This window comes from Xenopus tropicalis, chromosome 1 (genome assembly GCF_000004195.4).
Source record: "Xenopus tropicalis strain Nigerian chromosome 1, UCB_Xtro_10.0, whole genome shotgun sequence".
NCBI lineage: Eukaryota > Metazoa > Chordata > Amphibia > Anura > Pipidae > Xenopus > Xenopus tropicalis.
In genome coordinates this window covers 41,355,258-41,378,094 of record NC_030677.2, presented here as the reverse complement: position 1 = coordinate 41,378,094, position 22,837 = coordinate 41,355,258, and the positions used below count along the sequence as shown (strand labels likewise).

The 22,837-nt window shown below is 37.3% G+C and overlaps 1 protein-coding gene across 2 annotated transcripts in view; it reads left to right on the top strand.

Annotated features, from left to right (window-relative positions):
• sgcz (sarcoglycan zeta) overlaps positions 1 to 22,315 on the top strand; it is a 390,798-nt gene extending 368,483 nt beyond the window's left edge. For both annotated transcript variants that reach the window (XM_018095591.2, XM_031895416.1), the window contains 4 exons: positions 3,551 to 3,673; positions 9,876 to 9,948; positions 17,544 to 17,667; positions 21,569 to 22,315. In XM_018095591.2, coding sequence (XP_017951080.2) covers positions 3,551 to 3,673; positions 9,876 to 9,948; positions 17,544 to 17,667; positions 21,569 to 21,763 — 515 coding nt within the window. In that variant the 3' untranslated portion in view covers positions 21,764 to 22,315. The remainder of the gene's footprint in view (positions 1 to 3,550; positions 3,674 to 9,875; positions 9,949 to 17,543; positions 17,668 to 21,568) is intronic.
• Positions 22,316 to 22,837: the final 522 nt, after the last annotated feature.

Below are 22,837 nucleotides of genomic sequence, written 5' to 3'. Positions count from 1 at the left end.
ACCATGCCACTGCCTGCTGAAGGTGAGCAGCTAGATAGTACTGGATAATGTTAGTGGTGCCTAGTCTCCTATGAAATTGGGAAGGTTGGACCTTAATGAGGTATCCTATCTAACCTAGAGCCACAAATAAATTTAATAATTTTTGTTTGTATTGCTTTTAGAACTTTAAATGGGACTGTCGGTAAGGTTTCAATGTAATATAGCAGGCTCAGGAAAGTTACCTTTTTTACTGTAGACATTCAGCCCAGTCCAGATTGGGAGAAGAGGTTCCATTTATCAAGACCTTGAGTTTAAGAAGTTTGATAATGTGAATTTTCCGTTAAAGTGAAATGGGACAGATTTGCTCATCACGACCGATCATAATTGATGACCTCATTAAGCACCGTTTATAAGGATAGCATTAACAGGCTATTCATGGTCCTTGTGTATTATAATGAGATAGTATGCACTTTACTGCAATAAATAATGTGCAGCAGAAGGCTTCCCGATTAATCCTCAACCGTTCTACATGAAGTCATGTCACCCATACAAGCGAGAATATTTCTACCTCAAACAACGTTTAATTGATATCTATGCAAGTCATGTAAAGCAGATCATTTCATTGTGTAATGCTCTTTTCAGATGATCTGCGGGGCACAATATAGCTTCTTCTGCAGTTATAATAAAGGGCGATACCCTTTATCACGCACTGACTGCTGATCAGTACCTGGGAGAACAGAATCACTTTGCGGGTCATTAGCTTATGCCCTTTTGAGAAGATTTATAGAGTGTATATAATTTCATAAATCCATTGCATTTAGAGAAAAAAGCAGTCATGTATTGCTCTGTTAACATAGTCATAAAATGCCTCATTAATCAGTATCAGTTGTTGAGTGCATCCCAGTGCAGAGTTTAACTTGTGTCACAGCATCTGCTTTATGAAGCTCTAACCAATTTGACAGAAAACAGTGGCACTGTTAGTTTTTATCATTGCGATGCTTGACCACATTTACTATTGAAGCTGATTGCCAGAAGGGTCTTGTGAGGATTTGTTTGGCTGTGTTTCTATATTGTTCAATGCTTGCTTTTATTTCTTTTCTGTTTCAATGTAGAAAACACTTTGACGAAGGCTAGATCATCATCGTCGCCATATTCATGATTTCCTATAATAAAGGGCCTAATGATAGTTTCGCTAAGGAACATACTATACATTTATGGGATTTATTAGAATACAGACCATAGCAGTTCCTAACATAAAAAAATGTATTAGGGACAAAGTGAATACAAATTCATACCATAGCAAACAACAGATGTGAGGCTAATGTCAGACCAGGCGTATGGCGTATATTTTCAGCAAGCTGAAAAACGCTTGCCGAAAATCCCTCCATGCGCCTCCTACCTGTGCCTGCACCCAAATGAATGGACTTAATGGAATATGCCAACTGTCTCCAAGTGCAATACTTAGTTCGGAGTTCTCTAGCTCTGTAAGAAGTATAGTTAATTTGAGTTCTAAATGGGATCTGTCATGACACAGAATTAAGGCAGTTGGTTTGTTACCTTGAATCAAATGCAGGGATAAAACTGGCACAGATTTATGCAGCCATAAGATGTATGCTTTGAGTCTCAGAAGTCAAAATGCTCCATAAAATGTGACTTGGTCTTCCCTCTTCTGCTACCCCTCTGATAGCATTAAATAGGCACACAGGGATGAGCCCACCTTGTTCAGTGTACTTTGGAGGTACATAGGCTGAGCTCAGATCGCAGGCCCTGGTTCTAGTACAAGCTATGTAAATATTTATGTGTAAAAGATTCTCTTTACAAGGAAAAATAGATGTAGAAATTCTATTATTTTCTATATTTATATAACAAGATTGAGGGCCCAGTACTTTTGTATTTATAAATGGGACTATTATGTTTATTTGCCTTGTATAAGGCATTTTATGCACACTTTAATTCAAGGAATGTCATAAAACATCTTACCCTTTATTTGTCCTACTGCATCGGCACAGGTACAACATCACTAATGGAGACACATGCATTACTGTCAAAGGAGATACTGCTCACTGCATAGGGCTTATGTACATTATGTTTAAATTGTTGTACACTAAGGAAAATTGTTTTTATGCAGCTATTTTATTTACAGCAAGTAAGGCAGCACTAAGTATACTGGAAAACCAGGAGATTAAATGATTTGTCCAGGGCCACAAAGTGTTATCACAGGGAATCAAACCTGGGTCTCTTGCAAGATATCCCACCTCAAAGCTGATCGCTCCTTGGGCCCTAACATATATTGAGCAGAAATTGCAAGTATCATTTTGTAAAACAGCACTATTTGAAATAATTTATGAATTGACTTTTATTAGAGTTATTCTTGTATAATTAGCTTCAAATCTATTAGACAGGAAAAAAAACACAATATTAAATAATGTAATTAACCTGGGGGTCAAGTAGAAACAGAACAAACTGGAAATTGCTGAGCTCTGTAATTCTGTGTGCTATTGCCTTAACCGAAATAAAGCTGATTAAGACTATAAGCGGCAATGACAACAAATATGCTCTTAAGCAATTTTATAGATTTAATCAGTGCAATAAATAGAGTCCCTCTAAGGCAGTTACTTCAAAAATGTAGATTCTGAGTATCCAAGTGAGAACTGCTTGTTCTTATTTAAATACACCAACATGTTGTGTTAAAACATTAGTTTGCTTAACCATGTGGGTAACCAATAAACAGGCCTGGGACAATCCTTAAATATCTTCCTCTTGAAGAACCATAGAATGGAATTTGCTGTCTCAACTATAGATCAGATTTTGTCATTTAAGACATAATTTGAATGTATTATTGCTCGAGTCTCAGGGCTTCAGCATTTTTTTCATTAGTTACTTGCGTTTTCTATCATCTAAACCAAGTATAATGACTTCTTAGACCTTAGTTTTCTACAAAGATGGCTTAAAGATGAATTTTAGTTAGGACAGGTATGGGACCTGTTATACAGAATGGATTGTTTTGCCTCCAATAAGGATTATTTATATCTTAGCTGGGATCAAGTACAAGGTACTATTCTATTACTACAGAGAAAAAGGAAATCAGTTTTAAAATTCTGAATTATTTGATTAAAATCGAGTCTATAGGAGACAGGCTTTCCCTAATTCGGAGCTTTCTGGATAATGGGTTTCCAGATAAGGGATCCCATACCTGTAGTTTGACTTTGTTCATTGTATTAATTTATTTAATACTCTTATTATGATTAAAATAATATATCTTGGTTAAATATCCATGATATGAATGCTATATAAGTGTATGGTATATAAGTAAATTTATAAGAAAATATATATATATATAAATAATTCCCAAACAACAGGACTAAACAGGAAGAAAATGTATTTATTCCATCAAAAATATGTCAAATATACATCTTAGCTGATATAAAATGCTTTTATTCAAGTGATGACTTGTATATTGTCTGTGCTTGCTTCCAGTGGGCTCCATTAGAATTCTGAAAATCCTTTTTTAGAAATGACATTTAATTTACCTGCATTATATACTAAATTATTTTGTCTCTCCCTTTCCTAGGAGCAGATGCTGTGGAAGCCCAGTGCAAAAGATTTGAAGTTAAGTCACATGAAGACGAGAGGATTTTATTTATGGCGGATGAGGAGGAAATTGTTATAGGGGCCGACAGGCTCAGAGTAACAGGTAAAGCATTGCATTCTTGTGTTGGCCCCAGCCGTTAATGTGGGAAAATCCAACATTTTCTAGCACTTGGTCTGATGTAGCAACATATCCACTGAAACACTCATCCTATGTGGGATTCCAGTCTTCTGAGACTTGACACCTTAGACTTGTGAATGATAATCTTCCACTTAAGGGAACATGAAAAATTAGAGAATATTACTGTCTTGATCATACTAAAATGAATTTAACCTACCCCTTTAAGTTTTTCTGTAGCCCCAGAGACTTTAAGGCCATTAAGAAATGAAACTAGGCTTCTGGTTTTATCTAATTGCTGCTATATGTCATCATTTAATGTAAATAACCCATTATCCCTCTTGACTTCTCTTACCTTCATTTGAAGCAGAACTAAAGCTTAACAAAGAAGGAGGCTACACATATTGCTCAGTTTGTTTTGGGCTCCTGTACCAGCCCAAAGCAATCACAGCCCTTTGGCAGGAAAGATCTAGGTCTATGAAAATGTCACCAGTAGCCCTCTATCTTCTTTTCTACTGACTCAAATCACATGCTCTGTGCTCAGATTTCTGAGCTTATGGACCAACTCACAATATACTGTTTATATAAAATATAATTGTCACAATACATGGCTTATTAGTAATTAATTCAGATTCTCATTACATGGCAGCTCTGTACCCAGTGCAATTAGCATCAAAATGTTATAATCAGCCCTGTAGCATCAGCTTTTATGACATAAGAACCTCATTTTCTGTTTGATGATTTGTGACAACCCCTAAGCTTAGCTTCTCAACAGCTGTTCAGAACACATTGAGCATGTGCAGTGTCACTGACACTCCTAACTAAATCTGGGGAGCTCCTGTGTACAGTGTTGAAGGGCTGAATTATTACTGTTATAGAGGTTCTTGAATTTAGGCATGTGCAGCAAATTCATTATATAGAATATGTCATTTATACCCATATTTATTGTTAGGGTTTAGTTCTCCTTTAAATATATAGGGCAATCTGCAATGAAAGACATAAACTGAGTAAAAGTGTGCAAAAATAACAATAGCAAATCACATTGTGCAGTGCCATAATGCTCTTTAAAATATTATAACATTGCTTTTTAAATAACATGGTTTATTATATGTGCTGCACACTAGTTCAAACAACAAAACATGGAAGCGTGTTTCCATTGGCTGTTGAGTCACTATGAATTCACAAAGCTAGACAAAAACAGTTCATGCCAAGGAAAAAATAATTTTTTATGTAATTATTAGACAGCTATTTACTAGTAAAATATGTATGTATTTGAACTTATTCACTATCTACTTATGACTATTGCTTAGCTTCTGTTAGTATTTGGTCACTCTGCCAGTGTGGGAGTGAGCGAATCTTTATTGACTCATTTTGATTTGGCCTAAATTCCATGCTCTATGTAAGTTCCTTATCCATCAATTATAATCTTTTTATAAAGATGAGTGCTTATTTAGCTAAACAGTAACCTGTGCCACTGCAGTATCTCTTACCCAGCAAACAGACATTTACAGAGTAATTGAATCACATACAGTGTCATAAAAGGTGAACTCAAGGAGGAATAATTAAAGGGTAAAGGTAACTCTCCTCTTATTCCTGTTTGACTCCCTTTTAACTCTTTTGTACACATGGGAAGAGGCATTTTAGGACCATTTTCTAAAGCAGTGATCCCCAACCAGCAGCTCATGAGCAACATGTTGCTCACCAACCCATTTGATGTTGCTCCAAGTGGCCTCAAAGTAGGTGCCCATTTTTACATTTCTTGCTTGAAGACAATGTTAGGAAGCAGAGAGACACAATTTTACTCCAAGCAGAGCCTCCTGCAGTCCAGCAGTCTACATGGGGCTACCACATAGCCAATCACAGCCCTTATTTGGTACCCCCAAAGAACTTTTTTCATGCTTGTGTGGCTCCCCAACACTTTTTACATCTAAGTGTGGCTCACAAGTAAAAATGGTTATGGATCCCTGCTCTAGAGAATTGTATAGAATGTCCTAGAGGTTGTGAGGTAATCTCTAAATCTCTTTCCTAAGACTGCCAGGAATTTGGTTTATCTAAAGGGGGTGTTGAAACTGGGGTAAACACTGGGCCTGTGTTTCCTATCCAACAAATGTATTACAATAAAGCAAAAAAGTACCACACTTTTTATCACTGTCCTCCTAATCTTCCATATATTCCACAATGGTCCTGAAGGTATGGCCAAAAAGCTAATTGCATTGACATCAGATGCAATTCCAACTACTAAATCTGATTATACATTTACAGTCACTATGTGCAGCTTGAGGTGCTTAAATGGGAGCAAAATTGTTCCCTTCATAATGTGTTTCCACCTTTTTGCTTATTTATAGAAAGCATTGTTGCATTATATGTAAAAAAAAATATGGTGGTTTGTACCATTTTTTTTGCAGTGTAAGTACCTTTACTATGCACCTATTGTGATAACAAAAACATTTCTAAGTTGAAGGGAAAAACCTGAAATATAATACTAATGCTTTAATGTACCCTACTGTCCCATCCTGTCTGTTGTAACATATGGTATCTGCATGATAACCTTTGCGCTAAGTGTTTAATGTTGTGTAGCCAGCCTACTAAGGCAGAACTCTCTGTAACACAATACACATTGTTGGCCTCAGGTCCTCTCGTGGGAGTTGTGTACTGTCTGGATCCTACAAGCAGACTAAACTGGACATGCCCACCAAATGGCACCCCATTGGCCCAGAAGTAATACCTGTGATTGGTGCAATCACAATTTAGGGCCTGATTGATCCCTATAATTGTCTGACTGCAATTTCATGTGATTGACCTCCCTTTGGCTTGGCAGAAAGAATCAAACCCTGTTCTGCATTTACGACAGGCTGTTCCCTTTCTGGCTTACAAAGGTGGCCACCAAGAATTCCAATTTGTGCAGCTTGGCTACCATTGAAACCTGTAAAGTTGACCTGAATAAAGAGCCTCATTCCCTAAAGGAGTTGTATGCGTGTGAGCCCTAACCTATGCCCATATCCTTACATGGCCCAGCACCACTACACTTAAGTTTATAAAAGGTGATGTATAATTATCTGATTAAGTTTAGGGATTCTATTAGAATATTCTAAAAGTAAGCAAGTTTCCAATATCCATGTATTATTTTGTTCTTACTGTTATAGAGATAATCTGCTTGCCTCAGGCAGCCCAGCCATCCTGCATACACTGTTCTAAAATGCATAAGGAAGACAGCGTGGCCAAATTTCTTGAGCATCTGAGCAGGGCTGTCCTCTGCCGCCCGAGGCAGCATAGGGAGCTGGATCATCTATTTTTATAACTGTAACAAATAAATTGTGAATGTGCATTTTAAATTTGCTTATTTTTAGGGAATTTTAAAGTATTCTTTAATAAAATCACTATTTACCCCATTTAACTATTATGCATTTTCTTTTAATTGAACTAGATTTATTACCATTCCTATTTCCCTCATAGACAGTTCTTGATGGCCAGTTTAGTTTTCTGGTGCTACATTAATCATGGTGCAGGGGTGGGATCTGTTATATATAATGCTCAGTACCTGGGATTTTCTGGATAAGGGATATTTCCATAATTTGGATCTCTATGATTTAAGTCTGCTAAAAATAATTTAGACATGAAATAAACCCAATAGGAGTGCCTCCAATAAAAATGAATTATATCTTAGCTGGAATCAAGTAAAAGGTATTGTTTTATCTTTAGAAAAAGGAAATCCTTTTTAAAGATTGGTTATTTCATTAAAATGGAGTCTATGGGAGATGGCCTTGCCATAATTCAGAGCTTTCTGGATAACGTGTTTCCAGATATCAAATCCTATACCTGTACTGCAAAGATACCATGCGCAATGGAAAATTCCATGCGCCATTATTAGGAACATAAAATAATAATAACAACTTGGCTTAAGAAGAATTTACCTGTATCTGGGATTGACATCTTTGCTAGTATTACATGGAGGGGGCTGGTGACATAAAAGGCTAGTGAGATCACGGGGACAGGGAATGTGCGGATCGGGGACGTGGACTGGGTGGATCACAGACAGGGACTGGGCAGATTGGGAGTAACTCTGGGGTGGATCAGTTATTGGAGTGGATGGAGGACTTAAGCTGGCAGATGGGGTGCATAAAAGTCCTGAGGGAAGAACAGGAACTTACAAATTTACCAGCAAGAATATTGCCAGAAAAGCTATAACACTGGGCTAAACACTAACTGGGGATTTACTGGTTTGACTAGCAAAATACCAGCCTGGTGGTAACTCTACCCATGTCTCTTGAGCCTCTCATAGAATTGTGTTATGAACATTTTTGTGTCATAATATTAATCCGTCTAAGGAATCCTATATCCATATCTGCATAGATTTAGCAATGTAACATATATATTATGATACTAGTATTTTATTATAACATGTGTAACTAAAATTGCACACATTTTTCCTAGATTTTTATTTTTTTTAAATGCAGCATTGCGATTAAAAAATAATAGGTAGCCAAAGTTCTATGTCTATTTTGAGCCCAAAAGAAACTGTAAATTACTGTTGTGTTTTGGGTTTTGTAGAATCTTAGCTTGAGGGGAGAAGCAGTTAGTGCCAATGTGGATTAATACACCACAGTATGGTGTTAAATGACATTCAAGGCTTTGGCAGTTAATGTAGTGTGAAAGTGCTTAGAGAATTAACCAAAATACTTTAGCAGCTAAATAAAAATCATGTTCCTAGGCACTATCCGAGCAATCAAAGAGCTGTGTTTTGAAAGAGTCTTCATTTAATCTAAAGTGAAATGCAGTAGAGTGTACAGTAGATACACATATAGGTATGGATTCAGAGGGATGTGAATTTATGAATATTTTTCCCTGACTTCTAACACTTAAACTGGACCACTGTAAACAGAGCTGTCAACCAACCCCATATCATGAGGGAGATAATGATCCCGTCCTGTTTTTTTTAGACCTGAACTCCTCTTCACACTAAATGATAACATGAAATAAGGTCTCAAAAAGGCCTGGAGTGGGTCATTATCTCCCCCATGACATGGGGTTGGTTGACAGCTCTGCTGTACATGATGTTCTCAATCAGCAAGTGTTTGTTTCAGAAGGATAATTCACCTTGTTAAGGAATTATCATTGTAAACACCCAGCTCTCATCCGTTGGAACCATATGGATGCCATATTACATTTCATGTTCATTTTTTTTTGGTTATTACTGAAAATTCCAAATGTAATGATTGTCTCTATTTGCAAAGGAAACTTTATATTTGTTGCTTGGAAGACACAAGTCATGCACCAGAGTACAAATAATTGCTCTCAAACATTTCTTTTAATATAATCATCTGCCGGGTACAGGAATAGAATAGAGCATTATGTTTATATTAGCCATAAAATCAGTGGTGTTGAAATGAGTTAATTGTATAGCTCAGTTGAATGCAAAACATGATATATGAAAAACAATGTATTTGTATTGCGTATTGTGTTTATTTTGACAACAATTTGCTGTCACAAGCACTATCCTGATTATCCGAATAATATCTACCCCATATCTTAATTTAAAAAAATAGCTTTCTTGTCAACATTTACCCAACAAAATCCTCGGAGAGCATTGGCACTCTAGTAGAGATAGCTGTAAAAGAGTGATTTAGTGCATGGGCAGTGTACATCAAAGCCGTCACAGTGCAAAAAAACTAAAATCTACAATTTATGGGGACATGCTAGGAATTAGTGCAGGTAGTGTAATGTAGGTATAAGGGTTTTGTGCCTGCATGTATGTAACATTATGTATATTCTCTCTCATGCTTTTAGGTCCTCCATCTATCATTAATTATGTCATTAGTACCAATATGTAGCAAAAGAGCTGGGTCAAAGCCATCCACATCCAATAATGTGTTTACAGAATTAATCGCATGCAAGCACAGGTATCAGGGAAGAAATTGCTCTTTTGTAGCAAGGAAACAACGTAGGATATTTTATACTTAACAAAATGTTGCCGTTATCCTTACTGTGCAAATTCTTTCTGTTGGTTCCCACTGCTACTTTGTTAGGGGATATGTGACCAAAAAACATAAATTTTTATTGCAAGCCTCTTCAGGTGAGAGCTCTCCCCTATTTGCTATTCAGATTAAATGAAAGCATTTCTGCTGAAAAATGAGGAAGGGTTAATCACCGCTTATTGCTGAATTTCTTAACTCTTTCTCTTTGCTTCTTGCAGGAACAGAAGGATCAATTTTTGAGCACTCTGTGGAAACACCACATATAAGAGCAGGACCCTCACAGGACCTCAGGTATGGTAATAATGTAAAAAATAGGTATGTAATAACAAGGGCACAGTGTGTGCCAGTTGTAATAGCCTATAGCAGTCATTTAGCAGGTCACATTTACTTTTCTCAGTGGCCTGTAATGCGGGTTAACTGGTTCTCTTCTTGGGATCTTGCCCAAGCAAACTCTTAGAAGTGGAGCTTCTGGCTGCTCTGCAAACTATGTACCCTCAGCCTGAACTCACTTCTATATTGAACTATTATTAATATGTATTAAAAACAGGCCCGGATTTGTGGCAAGGCCACAAAGGCCCAGGCCTAGGGCAGCAGAAATTTAGGGGCGGCATGCCGCCCCGCCGCAACAAAATTGTGACATTTTGCTCCCATACGGAGCAATGGGGACTTCTCCACACTGGGAGTTTAAATGCCCGTGCATGCGCGATTGCGTCGGCGTGGCATGGGGGAGATGGGTTTGTTTGCGCATGTGCAGGGGGGGCGGGGCGTGAATGGGGGGCGGCCTAGGGGCGCCCAGGTTTGAAATCCGGTGCTGATTAAAAACACTTGTAGCTTCTCCTACTGTGGCCCCTTGCCCCCGTCAGAAAGAGGGGTCCAAAGCGCCCGACATATGTGCTCCTTTCCCTGTTCAGCAACTGTTTATTTTACATTAGCCTAACAAAATGAGCTCTTATCAAAAAAGTGGGTTTTGACTTTAAACAGACCCTACATAAATGCTTATAATGATTTATTTAAAACCATAAACCAAAAGGGAACAGTTTTAGCTCAAACTCTGCAGCCATAAAGAAAATTACTTCAGCTGAATGGTTTATCATCATCTTAACAAGAAAGGAGCTTTATTAGTTGGTAAATGTATGTGTATAGCTTATTTATTAAACAATTATGTGGTGAATTTTTTTTTATTAATAAAAAAATATCTTCACTTTAAAGCTATTAAAACATTTTCAAGTTTTTAAGGGAAGTGAAATATTTTTACAAAATGGCTAAGGAGTTGATACTTCATTTTTTCCTATATCTGTAATGAACTATGAACTAAGGGGGACCTTGCCTAGGCTGGACTTGAACTAAAAAAAATCTGACAACCAACCAATGTTCAAGTAATATCCTATATATGAAATGTTTCTAGAACAGTGATCCCCAACCAGTGGCTTGAGAGTAACATGTTGCTCCCCAACCCCTTGGATGTTGCTCCCAGTGGCCTCAGAAAAGGTGCTCATTTTTTAATTTCTGGCTTGGAGGCAAATTTTGGTTGCATAAAAACCCAGTGTCAGACCAAGTGCCAATTCCAGACAGAATCTCCTGTAGGCTGCCAGTCCACACAAGGGCTACCAATTAACCAATCAGAGCCCTTTTTGGTACCCCCAAATACGTTTTTATGCTCCCTTTTTTTCCCCAACTCTTTTTACATTTGAATGTGGCTCACAGGTAAAAAAGGTTGGGGATCTCCGTTCTAAACTTACAATTTCCCAACAACTGGGAATTACTTTGGGGACTTCCTTTCACCAGTAGTACCTAAGACTGCTTTAAAAAAAATACCGTTAAATACATTCAACATAAAATATATAGATAATTTGCTTCTAAAAATCAAAGAGATTAAACGTTAGAATAAAGTGAAAATACTGCAAAATATTTTTTTAAAGCAATTGGCTGTGAAATATAGAATATGAAGGACAAAATGTGTTTGCTCATGGGTTATTCATGAAGGTCTAAGCAAGAATGGCATTCTAAAACAAATAATCACTGGATAACCCTCCAAAAAACCTTGCATTTTTACTTTCAGTCTCTCTGTGGGCCATGTCATGCAGTGATCAACATACTGAAATTAACTGTTGTTGTTGTATGAATACAGACCTTTATACATCACTAAGTGGTGAAGCTCATATAGTTATGAGATATATCGCTAGAGAAAAGATAAGCCTGCTGAGACTTGGTAATGTTTGCAAACTTAACGTCTTTCTTGTAAGGAGATGGATAGGTTATTTGCTGTTTGTAATATGCTTCTGTATGTGTTTCATTTTGATCAGCCATTTAGTGTATGGAATATGTTTTAAAGCTTCCTTGATAATACATACAGAGTAGTTAGGGTTGCCACCTCTGCCAGCTATGAAAGCCAGGCAGGGGGCGGGGTGACATCATGGTAGGAAGGCATGCCCATTATGTTGTGGGGCGGGGAGGAGGCGTGGTTGTGCAGTCAGGGGGGCTATGACGCATCAATGTTACTGAGTCCTGCCCAGTGTTCCTAATTAGGAAAACCGGGCAGGAGGTTTAGATCTGGGCAGCCGATCCAAAAACCGGGCTGTGCGGGTCAAAACCAGACAGGTGGCAAAGAGTAGTCCTTGAGGGCTATTGATATATGATAAGACTTTAGGGTACTTACAACAATGTTATTTGTCATTAAAAATATATATACAGCTAACAACATATTTTTATATAGAAATTGTATATAGGTAGTACATTTAAACTAATGTAAAGTGGTCCCCGAATTCTGAAAACACATTACCTTAACTTATATCTTGTACCTATTTTACTTTGAACTGCCATTAAAGGCAGAAGTAGAACTTCATTGTGATAAAACCATAAGGGTGTAAGATACAAGAGATATCTTTTTACTACAGCCTCAAGTAATACATTCAACACAACATTACATTTTGTACATATAGCGGTATTCCTCTAGACAGAATGTAAACACATTGTTCTTTGTAGCCTTAAGTCATTTCATTTCCACCAGAATAAAAGAGCATAAAAACAGCGATAGCATAATATGCGCAATAAGCAATATAAAACTAATATTTAAAAAGGCACAAATATTAAACTCTTAACAAATGTTAATGAAATGTATTAATGTAAAAAAATGTTATATCAATAAAATCGCTGGCACTTATGGATTTATGAGTTAGTGATATCGATGAATGAATTTTCTCGCCAGGCATGGATTCGTATCGGTGAATTCTTTTGCAAACAATGCATTTGGAGTAACAAAAGTTGCGCATAAAATATGTTGCGCGTACAAAAAGGTGCCTATTGACTTCAATGTGTTTTGAGTATTTCTCGCCATTTCACAATTTTTTTTGTAGTTTTGTGAGTTTTTCAGCAAAGTGAAATGGGACAGATTCGCTCACCACTAGTTAGTGACATCCACTGTAACCTGCAGCACATTTTATCCTCCTTCTTCTGTCTGTAAGTTACCCTTCCACTTAGATTGTAAGTTCTATGGGGCAAGGACCCCCTTCCTCTTGTCTATTTAAATCATGGAGGCCCATATCTCAACTTTCTGATTTTAGTGGCTTCAGTGGTTTTTGAAACCATGAAAAAACGAATTTTCACTAAAACCATGAATGCCAAAGTAATTTAAAACAGCCTAATATAAAAGGCAGAAATGACAAAACCCACAAAAAGAATCTGAGTAAGATTAGGAAAACTTTGAAATCCTTGTTTTCATAAGAATTTGCATTCTTATTTTTTCACTTACAAAAAATCACAAAAACCTCTAAAACCACACCCATTTTTATGCGTCTGCACCTATTTTTGCCATGACCATGCCCTTTTTTACGCGGTTGCGGCTATTTTGACGGCTACTTTGACAATTTTTTACTATAAATATGATTCATGAAAACAAACAAAATACAAACACTTACTAGGCACCTAGGTACGTAATATATGACCATACTTTATAGTTATTTGTATACATTATTGTATTGACCCCTATTTGTTCTGCTGTATAGGCCTGTGTATACAAGTCACACTATAAAGATAACAATATACATACATAAAATGGGGTTTAAATGGAGTATGCTTAAACAGTTAATCAATGAAATAAACTGCATCCACTAACCTCTTCCAGAAGCAAGCCTGTGCTGATGAGGTTATATTTGGGTGACATACATGTGTGTTCAATTGCTCATGAAAGTAGCTTTATTGTCACACTTTCCTTAATCTGGTATAAGCAAATTAAATATATCAAGGGCTTGTATCTTGCTTATTTAATATGCCATACTAATGTGCATTAAAAACACATTTGAAATAATTAATACACAATCATAATGAGCTTAATTAACAATCGTAACTGAAATAGATGACAGCTATGTATTTTCTTATTGTTCTTGCAATGATTATTTATACATCTATGTTACATATCTACATAAATCTGCTCCATCTAAGCTGGGTCAAGCAACTATGTTTCAAGTAGAGCATTTTTTACATGACACACCAATCAACTGGCCTAGTTATTACAAAAGTGCTAAAATCTTTATTAGCAAAACTACATTATGCCAAAATTATCTGCACAATGCTAAATATTTGAAATGGATAAAGCTAGTCTGCTTCAGCTTTTATTCTCTCTCCTACTACTTATATCTCTATTGAATTTCCCTGCTATAGTGTTGTAAATGTATACAATGGAAGCCGCTAGTCAATAATCTTACCATTACTCATGTCAGTCTATTTCTTTGTTAGAAAGCTAATAAGTCATAAGGTCGTAAGGGCATAACAATGCTGCTATCTTATAACAGGAAGCAGACAATCACATGTCTATTAGAAAACATTTTCCATACAAATAAACCAATATGTCCTTTAGGCATTAGCATACTCAATGTTGAATATTGTTTCCAAGCATCATTTGTGATGTAGGCTTTACAGGAATAACGTCCCTCGGGTTATGCTCTTGCCTCTACGCCTGTAATTTAAATTGCTGATTTTTTAATTATATTCTTACATTGTCTCCTAAAATATGATATCTACATCTTGTGATCTCCCTTTGTATTAAAGCAATACCAACACAAAAAAACCCATTCTTTTAACAGCTGCTATTGTGTAAGGTTACCTGTCCATATATATTTACTGAGGGTGTATCTGTAAAATGGGGAGTGGTTTATTGGGGATGTGTCTCCCAAAGTGGGCATGGTCTAAAAATGTTGCCGCAACCGCCATTTTTTTCCCTGTCCCAGGATTTCACTTTGAAAATCTGGTCACCTTTCCCTTGTGTTATTTGTGTAAGCATTTTTAATTTGATGATATATTTGAAATGTAAATACAGTACCAGCATTATTCACCAGACTCCAACCCTATGGAGCAGCCATCTTATTGTGGAGTAGTCCCTGCATGTCTTGAAAAACCGCCCTCTGAAACAGTTCAAACAGTGCAGCCAATTAGATCCTAATTTGATTCTTCTCCTGCTATGTCCTTTCTGGCTTTAGGCAGTGATGAGGGGCGTAAAAGGCTGGAATTAAGGATTGGCAGAATAGGAATGTGCCTAGGGTGCAATGATGGGAGGGCACCAGACACCAGACCTTTTTTGTGTACCTACCCCTAGTTCTGGCCCCTGGGGAGGGGAAATGGAAGTACCATTATTGGTGTGTGTATGGAGGCCCCGGAATAGAACGAGGCAGGAGTTGAGGGTACAGGGCCATGACAAGGATAGGAAAAAGGCCCGGGAAATTGTTTGGTGATAGGGAGTATGGGTAATGTAGTCCTGAAGGGGATTGGCTAAAGTGAAGAAAGAATGAGACAAGTGGGGAGGAGCATAGGAGAAAGTGGCCATTTTGCGATAACAAGTTCCCACCCTCCCTCCCTCCCTTATTTGAGGAGAAAAAGGGGGGTAGAACGGGAGATGTTAAGTAAAGGACCATAGTCGCAGCTGAGGATTCAACAGACAAAGGAGAGGCAAGCGGGAGGTTAGGCCAGAGGCTAGTGATTAAAGCCATAGGTCGGTGGTAAATGGGGCTGTGGGGGTTAGAGACAGGGGGTTTTTAACCTCAAGGAACTGATTGCGGTGGTGGCAAGTACAGCTTCCACAAAGCAGCCTTCAGCTGTTATTATGTTATCAAGAGATTAAGATATGTTATTTAATTACATTAATATGTTATTGTTAAATGGGGTTGTGTGTAACAATGGCAAATTTAATAGTGTTGCAAATAAACAGGCTGCGGCCTTTTCTATCCACAAAAGGTTGTTGTGTGAGTGTATCTGACGGGGGATCAAAAGGGTACAAAAGTTTAAGAGTGAAGGGTTGTTATAGAGGGTCACAAATTTGACGCTGCCCTTGTCACGTCACTCCTTGTCGCTGTCATCTTGCATCTTCCTGCTGGGGGGATGGGGGCAGAGGGGTGATTGTGGGCACCTTGCCTTGGGCATATATGGAGCTTGCTGTTGAGGGTGTGGGAGAGCCCTTTGAAGCAGGCAAAATCGAAATACATTGGAGGAACAGGCTAATGGACAGGTATATGGCCACAAAAAAAAAAATGACAGGAGAAACTGGTCAACATGCCCTATAGGTAGTCCTTATCACTTTGAGTCTGTTCTTATTTATGTTTTACAAAAAGCCAGCTTTGGCTTTCCATGGCTTTGAATCAGCTACACTCTTCCTCCAGAGATCATCGCTTAAAATGATCAAGAAATGTTAGTGCAAGATCGTATATTTCTTCCAGCTGAAACAAAATTGGATTTTTTTTTTTATTTTCTCCAGAAAATCAATCTAGTGCATAATCATTTAAAATAAGACAAATATTGATTGAATTCAGAACTTTTTAAATTAAAAAAAATACAGATATTCCAGAAACTATTTTGGCAGTGGGCAGTAATGGGAAATTGATTCCTTGAGTTAAAACAATGTAGCTTTTAATCAAAACCATTGCCTAAAACATTCCATACTAATAGCTAATATATATGCACACAAGGAGAAGCGTTAGTTACAAGTTGGAAACAATAGGCTTAATCACCTTGACAAAAGGAAGGCAAATTATTTGGTGGTTGTTTTTCACCCTTGGGCTCAAAAGGAAGGATATGAAGATCAAATTTAATAGCTTTTTTTTTTTTTGCTTGTCAATATGCTTCTTAGCGAATGCCAGGGACTTTCAAATAATGTCCACGAGATAATCCTAAAAGCTAATGCTGGGCATAATGAGATGGAAATTGTTCATGCATGAAAAAAATGATTCTGTGTTTTGCAACAGGCTTCAAGAAAAGAGTCAAAAACATCTCATTCATTTGTTGAAAAATTAGCTTTCATAAAATATTTCCCCACGGGTTAGTAAATAGAGGCCTTTTTTATTCAAATTCATCTTTAGCACTTAAACTGTGTTAAATAACCTCACCGAGGTGGATTTAGTGCATGCCCTTTATATCCCTTTATGTATTATACTCTAATCATCTAATTATTATTTTCCTTATCATTCCCCAAACACACAAACATTTACTTTCCCAGTTGTTTCTTCAATTGAAAGAGTCTGAAATAGCAGAGAATTATGTACGATTTTCCTGAATACATACAAATGTTCATACATTATGGCTAGCTAAATGTCTTTTTCTACAAGGTCTCTAGTTTGTCTCTATTTTATTTCATATATTATACTTAAAATGGAAGATTTTCGCAAGTCACCTTTAGGGGCAGATTTATCAAAATTCAGATTTGTGTAGTTTTATAGGGTTTTTTTCTACCACAAACTAAACCCACAAATTACAAATAGTGAATAGGATTGGCCTAGACAGTTAGTTCTTCACCTAAAAAAACACCTTTCCCATCAGTCTGAATTAACAGTCTTTCTATTATTGGTTATATGGATATTCTGTCATGTGTATTGTCTCAGTATGCCTTCCACTTTATGATTTTGCAGACTTGAATCTCCAACAAGATCTTTAACAATGGAAGCACCAAAGGGAGTGCACATTAGTGCGGTTGCAGGGGAATTTAAGGCCAGCTGTAGAAAAGAATTGCAGTTACAGTCCACAGATGGGGAGGTAAGTATAACATTTTGGATATAGCAACAAAATGATTGATAGCCAAGGTGACTGATATTGATGCTACACAATACAGACAGCATAAAAATAAGAACTTACTGTCTGGTATAAAGTTTAAAACGTATTTAGTTTTCAAAGCCAATCACTTTTGCTGCGTAAAAATAAGTTCATTTTTTAGACTATGTATATAAAGGATAGAAGATCATTGAATTTTCTATTGAATCGAGTACTGCCTTATCGAAATGGAGTGCAGAAACAGTAGACAAGGTGCAAATGAAGGCTGATCCATCTTTACACTTTACACACACTTTGTGGGGCATTGTAAATGAACTGTAAAGCTGGCCATGCACGCACTGATAATTTCGTACGAAACCTCGTTTCGTACGATATTCAGTGCGTGTATGGCAACTCGGTGAGGCGACCGATATCGCAGAAGGCTGCTGATATCGGTCGACTCGTCGATCGAGCGGGTTAGAAGATTTTAATTGGGCGCCATAGAAGGCGCCTGAGCAAAACCTGCCGTCAGGGCTGAATCGGCAGAAGGAAGTAGAAATCCTATTGTTTCTACCTCCATATCTGATGATTCAGCCCTGAACGTCAGTGGAAGGTTGGAACGATCTTTTGTGTGACCAAAATCGCCACGTGTGTGGCCATCTTAAGGTACATAACCCTCAGATTAGGGATATATATATTTCTTTTGAGGAACATACATACCTACTGTACCTTATAGAGTTCTGCAAAACAATATCTATATAGTAAATAAAGTACCTCCTATTTTAAAACATAAGGATATTATGTCACCAAGAAGTGACCATATAAAAGCACGAGGTTGAAAGCTGAGTAGGTAATGGAACTCCAAGGTGACTTTTGATATCCTCATGTTTTTCCACAGGTGATACTTTATTTAGTAAAAAAACGCAAGTTACAGAGAATAGAAGTGTCTAATATAACTTATGACATCACTAAGCACCATTTATAAGATTATAATTTCACTGAGTATTTATGGCTCTTGAGTATTATGTATATAAATCACCTGTAAAAACTATGTTTCTATCACACAATCTATCTACTCTCGCTTGTCTATCAATTTAGGGGTATCTATTGTACCTTTCTATAAATCTGTCAATTTATTTTTTGCATTCTATTCTATTCTACTACTCTATATTATGTATACCATGAAAATCCACTGCACTGGCCCTCATAATAAGATCAAGTCCAAGTATGAAAAAGAGAAATTAGAATTATATGCCTTAAATCTCTCTAATAAAAGCTCTCTGTGGAAGATGGCCATCATGTAATTTGGAGTTTGCAGAATAATGAGGTTCCATATAAGGAATCCTATACTTTGGAATTATTGTGAGTGCCAGTCCAGTGGATTTTTACGGTGTTCCAAGATGCAGGTTTAGGGCTTGCCACACAAACCAAACATGTACACAGAAAACCTTACTTTTCCACATCTTTGAGTTTCTTCTATATAATATATATATTATATCATGATATATATCATGTGTAAACCTTTCTTGGCACACTTCTGCAAAAAAAATTGGATTACACTCACTTCTCTGGACTGTGTTTAGTTCAGAAGGCGGAACTCTCTTTGCATATATGTGAAAGATATTTTACATATTTACAGCGCAGTGCCTCCACCTATTGGACACCGAGGAGCACACCTCAGGGTAATTCCACTAGGAAATAATCACACAGTTTTGCAGCAAAAATAAACTTTATATAACAGTTTAGAAAAATGTAACTGTAAAAGGCAAACAATATAAACCAGCTTTGGAAAACCCATGTGGTTTTAACCAACTTGTTGATCAGTCTCTCCCAGGACACAGACTCACACTCCACTCCTGGTGGAAATATCCTTGTCCACTTCAGTCTCTGGCAAAGTCCCTTCCCCAAGAACTCTTTAGTTTCCCCAGGTAGCACTACTTGCCCCAAAGTACCTCTCCCTTTAGATAAGGCAGTTGAACAAGATGAAGAATTCTCTCCCTTTAGGCTGGAGCTAGAAAACTGTCTCTAGCTGACCACTCTGCAGCCTCTCTGGTTACTGGCAGTTCAATCAGTTGTCCGCTGCTCTCTGTTCCTCTGGATCTGGCTCTCTCTGGCTGGCAATACAGCAGGGGATCTCTTTATAACCTGATGGCCCCACCAGGGCCGGAACTAGGGGTAGGAAGAAGAGGCACCTGCCTAGGGCGCAACAATTGGGGGACACCAGGCAGGAACCTCTCTTGCCTACCCCTAGCCCACGCTGCCTTGTCATTGCCCCCGCCGGTTGTCATTACACGGTGGGAGGCAATGACTCCCACTCCCCCCACAGGGATGGGAAGGACCGAGGTGGCTGACAGGGTTGCCTAGTTGGCTTGGCCCGCTCCTGGGCCCCACCCCTGATTTTTGGCTCCAAAGCCAGGCACTCCCTTCCTATCAGAAAAGCACTGGGGCTCCCAGCCAATTGGGTTTCTCTCCAGTCTGTAACCGCGCTGGACGATGTCACAGACAGAATAACAGGGGAACGGGTTCTCTGATCCCCTACACATGTATACTCTATCTACTTATTTATAGCACATTACTGTTTGTCATTCTGCTAAAACACAATCCACCATCTTTACATCCCTCTTTCTCAAGACATTAAATTCACAAGATTTGCAATATAAAATTATTATACCATCTCAACCATATTTACAAGAGATCATGAATACAATGCTCTACAGTATTCTATGACATAGAAGTTACATGCATTTTAAGTCACGTTTATCTTCATATATTCAGTGGGAAATCATTTGAAATGAGAAATCTGGTGCCCTTACAGTTTTATATGATGGTACATGTATAGCTTTCCAAAATACATAGAGGACAACACTGAAGGTAAATGGCATTCATACACATTTACAGATATGATTGAGTGTGTAGCTATGGAAAGTAAAATGATGGATGTTCTAAAGGTGAAAAGATATGAGAAGCATACCAAAACTGTGATCAAAACTGCAAGCAAAGGAACTGTCTTTTGAAAGAGAGATGAATGATGTTACTTTATTTACTAAAAATAAAGTCAAGCAAGTGTATGAAGGGCAATGTGTCTATAGATATGCTGAAATAATTTTACACTTAGTAAACATGTCACTGAAGTTGAAGTTTGTAAAATCAATGCATAAGATGCACCGTGGGCCAGAAATAAGAACCATTATTATAAAACACCGGCCTTGGATAGATATTATAAAATAAGAGAGCCAAGAATTATAACTTGTTATTTATTTCAGATATTATTGATATTTTGATGAATGCATTAATCCAGATCCTTTATATCTGACTTTCTCTGATGCCACAGAGAGACAAATACCAATATATTCCACTGATGACACAATTTTACTCTGATAGACAGTCAGCCATATGTACCTAGTGCTTGAATTCTGCCCACCCTGTACCTCCAGCCAATGATTAAGGTGTATACTAAAGAAATGCATGATATCATTGACTACATGTCTGTCATATAAGAGATAATAGGGGTTGCTTAGTGACCGCACTACAGTTGTGACCCCACACATTTTCCTTCAGTTAGTTGCATGGTAAATATGATTTATTAAAGGTGTTTGAGTCAATAGGTGCCCCTGCACTTCCGCATAGTTGCACTTGGTTTTGCTCAGTCCTTCCTGCCTCCTGTTCTCCACTGTTCTCGCTTATACAGTCCTAGCCAGTAAAATATCAGCCAGGATTTAGCAATCTACATGTTGGTAAATTTGTAATCCCTAGTTGTTCTGCCACTTAATCCACCCCAATTTCACCCCACTCCTACCATTTAGAATTAAATTACAAATGTAAATTATAAATATTTACATGTATTGTATCACTGTTGCTCTTGTTTTGGCTGTGTTTAGCCATTAATACTCTCTTATTTCCTTTTTAGATATTTTTAAATGCAGACAATATCAGACTAGGAAATCTACCACATGGTTCATATTCATCATCAACACCTAATGCAGTGGGCCCTCGGCAAACTGTCTATGAACTGTGCATATGTCCGAATGGGAAACTGTACCTTTCTCCAGCTGGAGCTAGCTCCACGTGTCAATTAAATAGCAATATTTGCCTGTGGAGCTGAAGGAACTTCGTGTTTTCTCATACCAGAATAGCCTTTTGCTACTGACTCTGATTCCCAGTTTGCTTGGTTTCCCTTGTGATATGGCAGAAGCTTATGATGGCCTACAGGGCCTCTTCAAACCTGCCGTCAGTTGTGGATTTACAAGAAACAAGCACGGAGGTGGATACAAAGCAATGAATCAATTGAGCGTTCACTGGAAAACCTGGATAACAAAGTCTAGTTTTTTGCTGGAGAATTACACAGGTGCCTTTGCTAAAGGAAGTGAAGCACAGAGATCTAAATATTGCAGAAACCTAAACAAAGACAACATTCAGTACCTATATAGAACACAATCAACTTCACTGGAAAATCACTGGGGAAAAAAAACAATAAAATAACTATGTAAAAAAGAAGTTTTAAAGCACAATTTTCCATTCAGTATTTTGGGTGTATACTTTTATCCCTCGATGAAATTAAAAAGAAAAAAAAAAAAACATAATAATAAATAAAATAATAAGTATTATGTGATATTGCCTTTACTAAACAATTAAATCCAAAAAATGTTTTTAAAAATTCAAAGCCTCATTTTCTTGTCGTTATTTGTTACTCAGATATTGGATTGACAGTTTTGACCTTAAGTGCTTTTTAGACAACTGAGAAATGATATTCAGGTATCTGAACTTTTTGGCTGTTTTAGATCATAATGACAATGAAAAATACAGTTTAACAAATGTCGTTACTTATACAGGCATATACAGACCTGGATATGGAAAATATAATAGAGGAAAAGGAAATCATTTTTTAATTGAATTATTTGATTACAATGTAGTCTATGGGAGATGACATTTCTGTTATACAGAGCTTTCAGGATAACATGCTGCCAGATAATGGATCCCATAAATGTACAGATATTGGACCCTTTATCCGGAAACCTGTTATCCAGAAAGTTCCGAATTACGGAAAGGCCATCTCCCATAGACTACATTTTAATCAAATAATTCACATTTTTAAAAATTTCCTTTTCTCTGTAATAATAAAACAGTACCTTGTACTTGATCCCAACTAAGATATAATTACCCCTTATTGGGGGCAAAA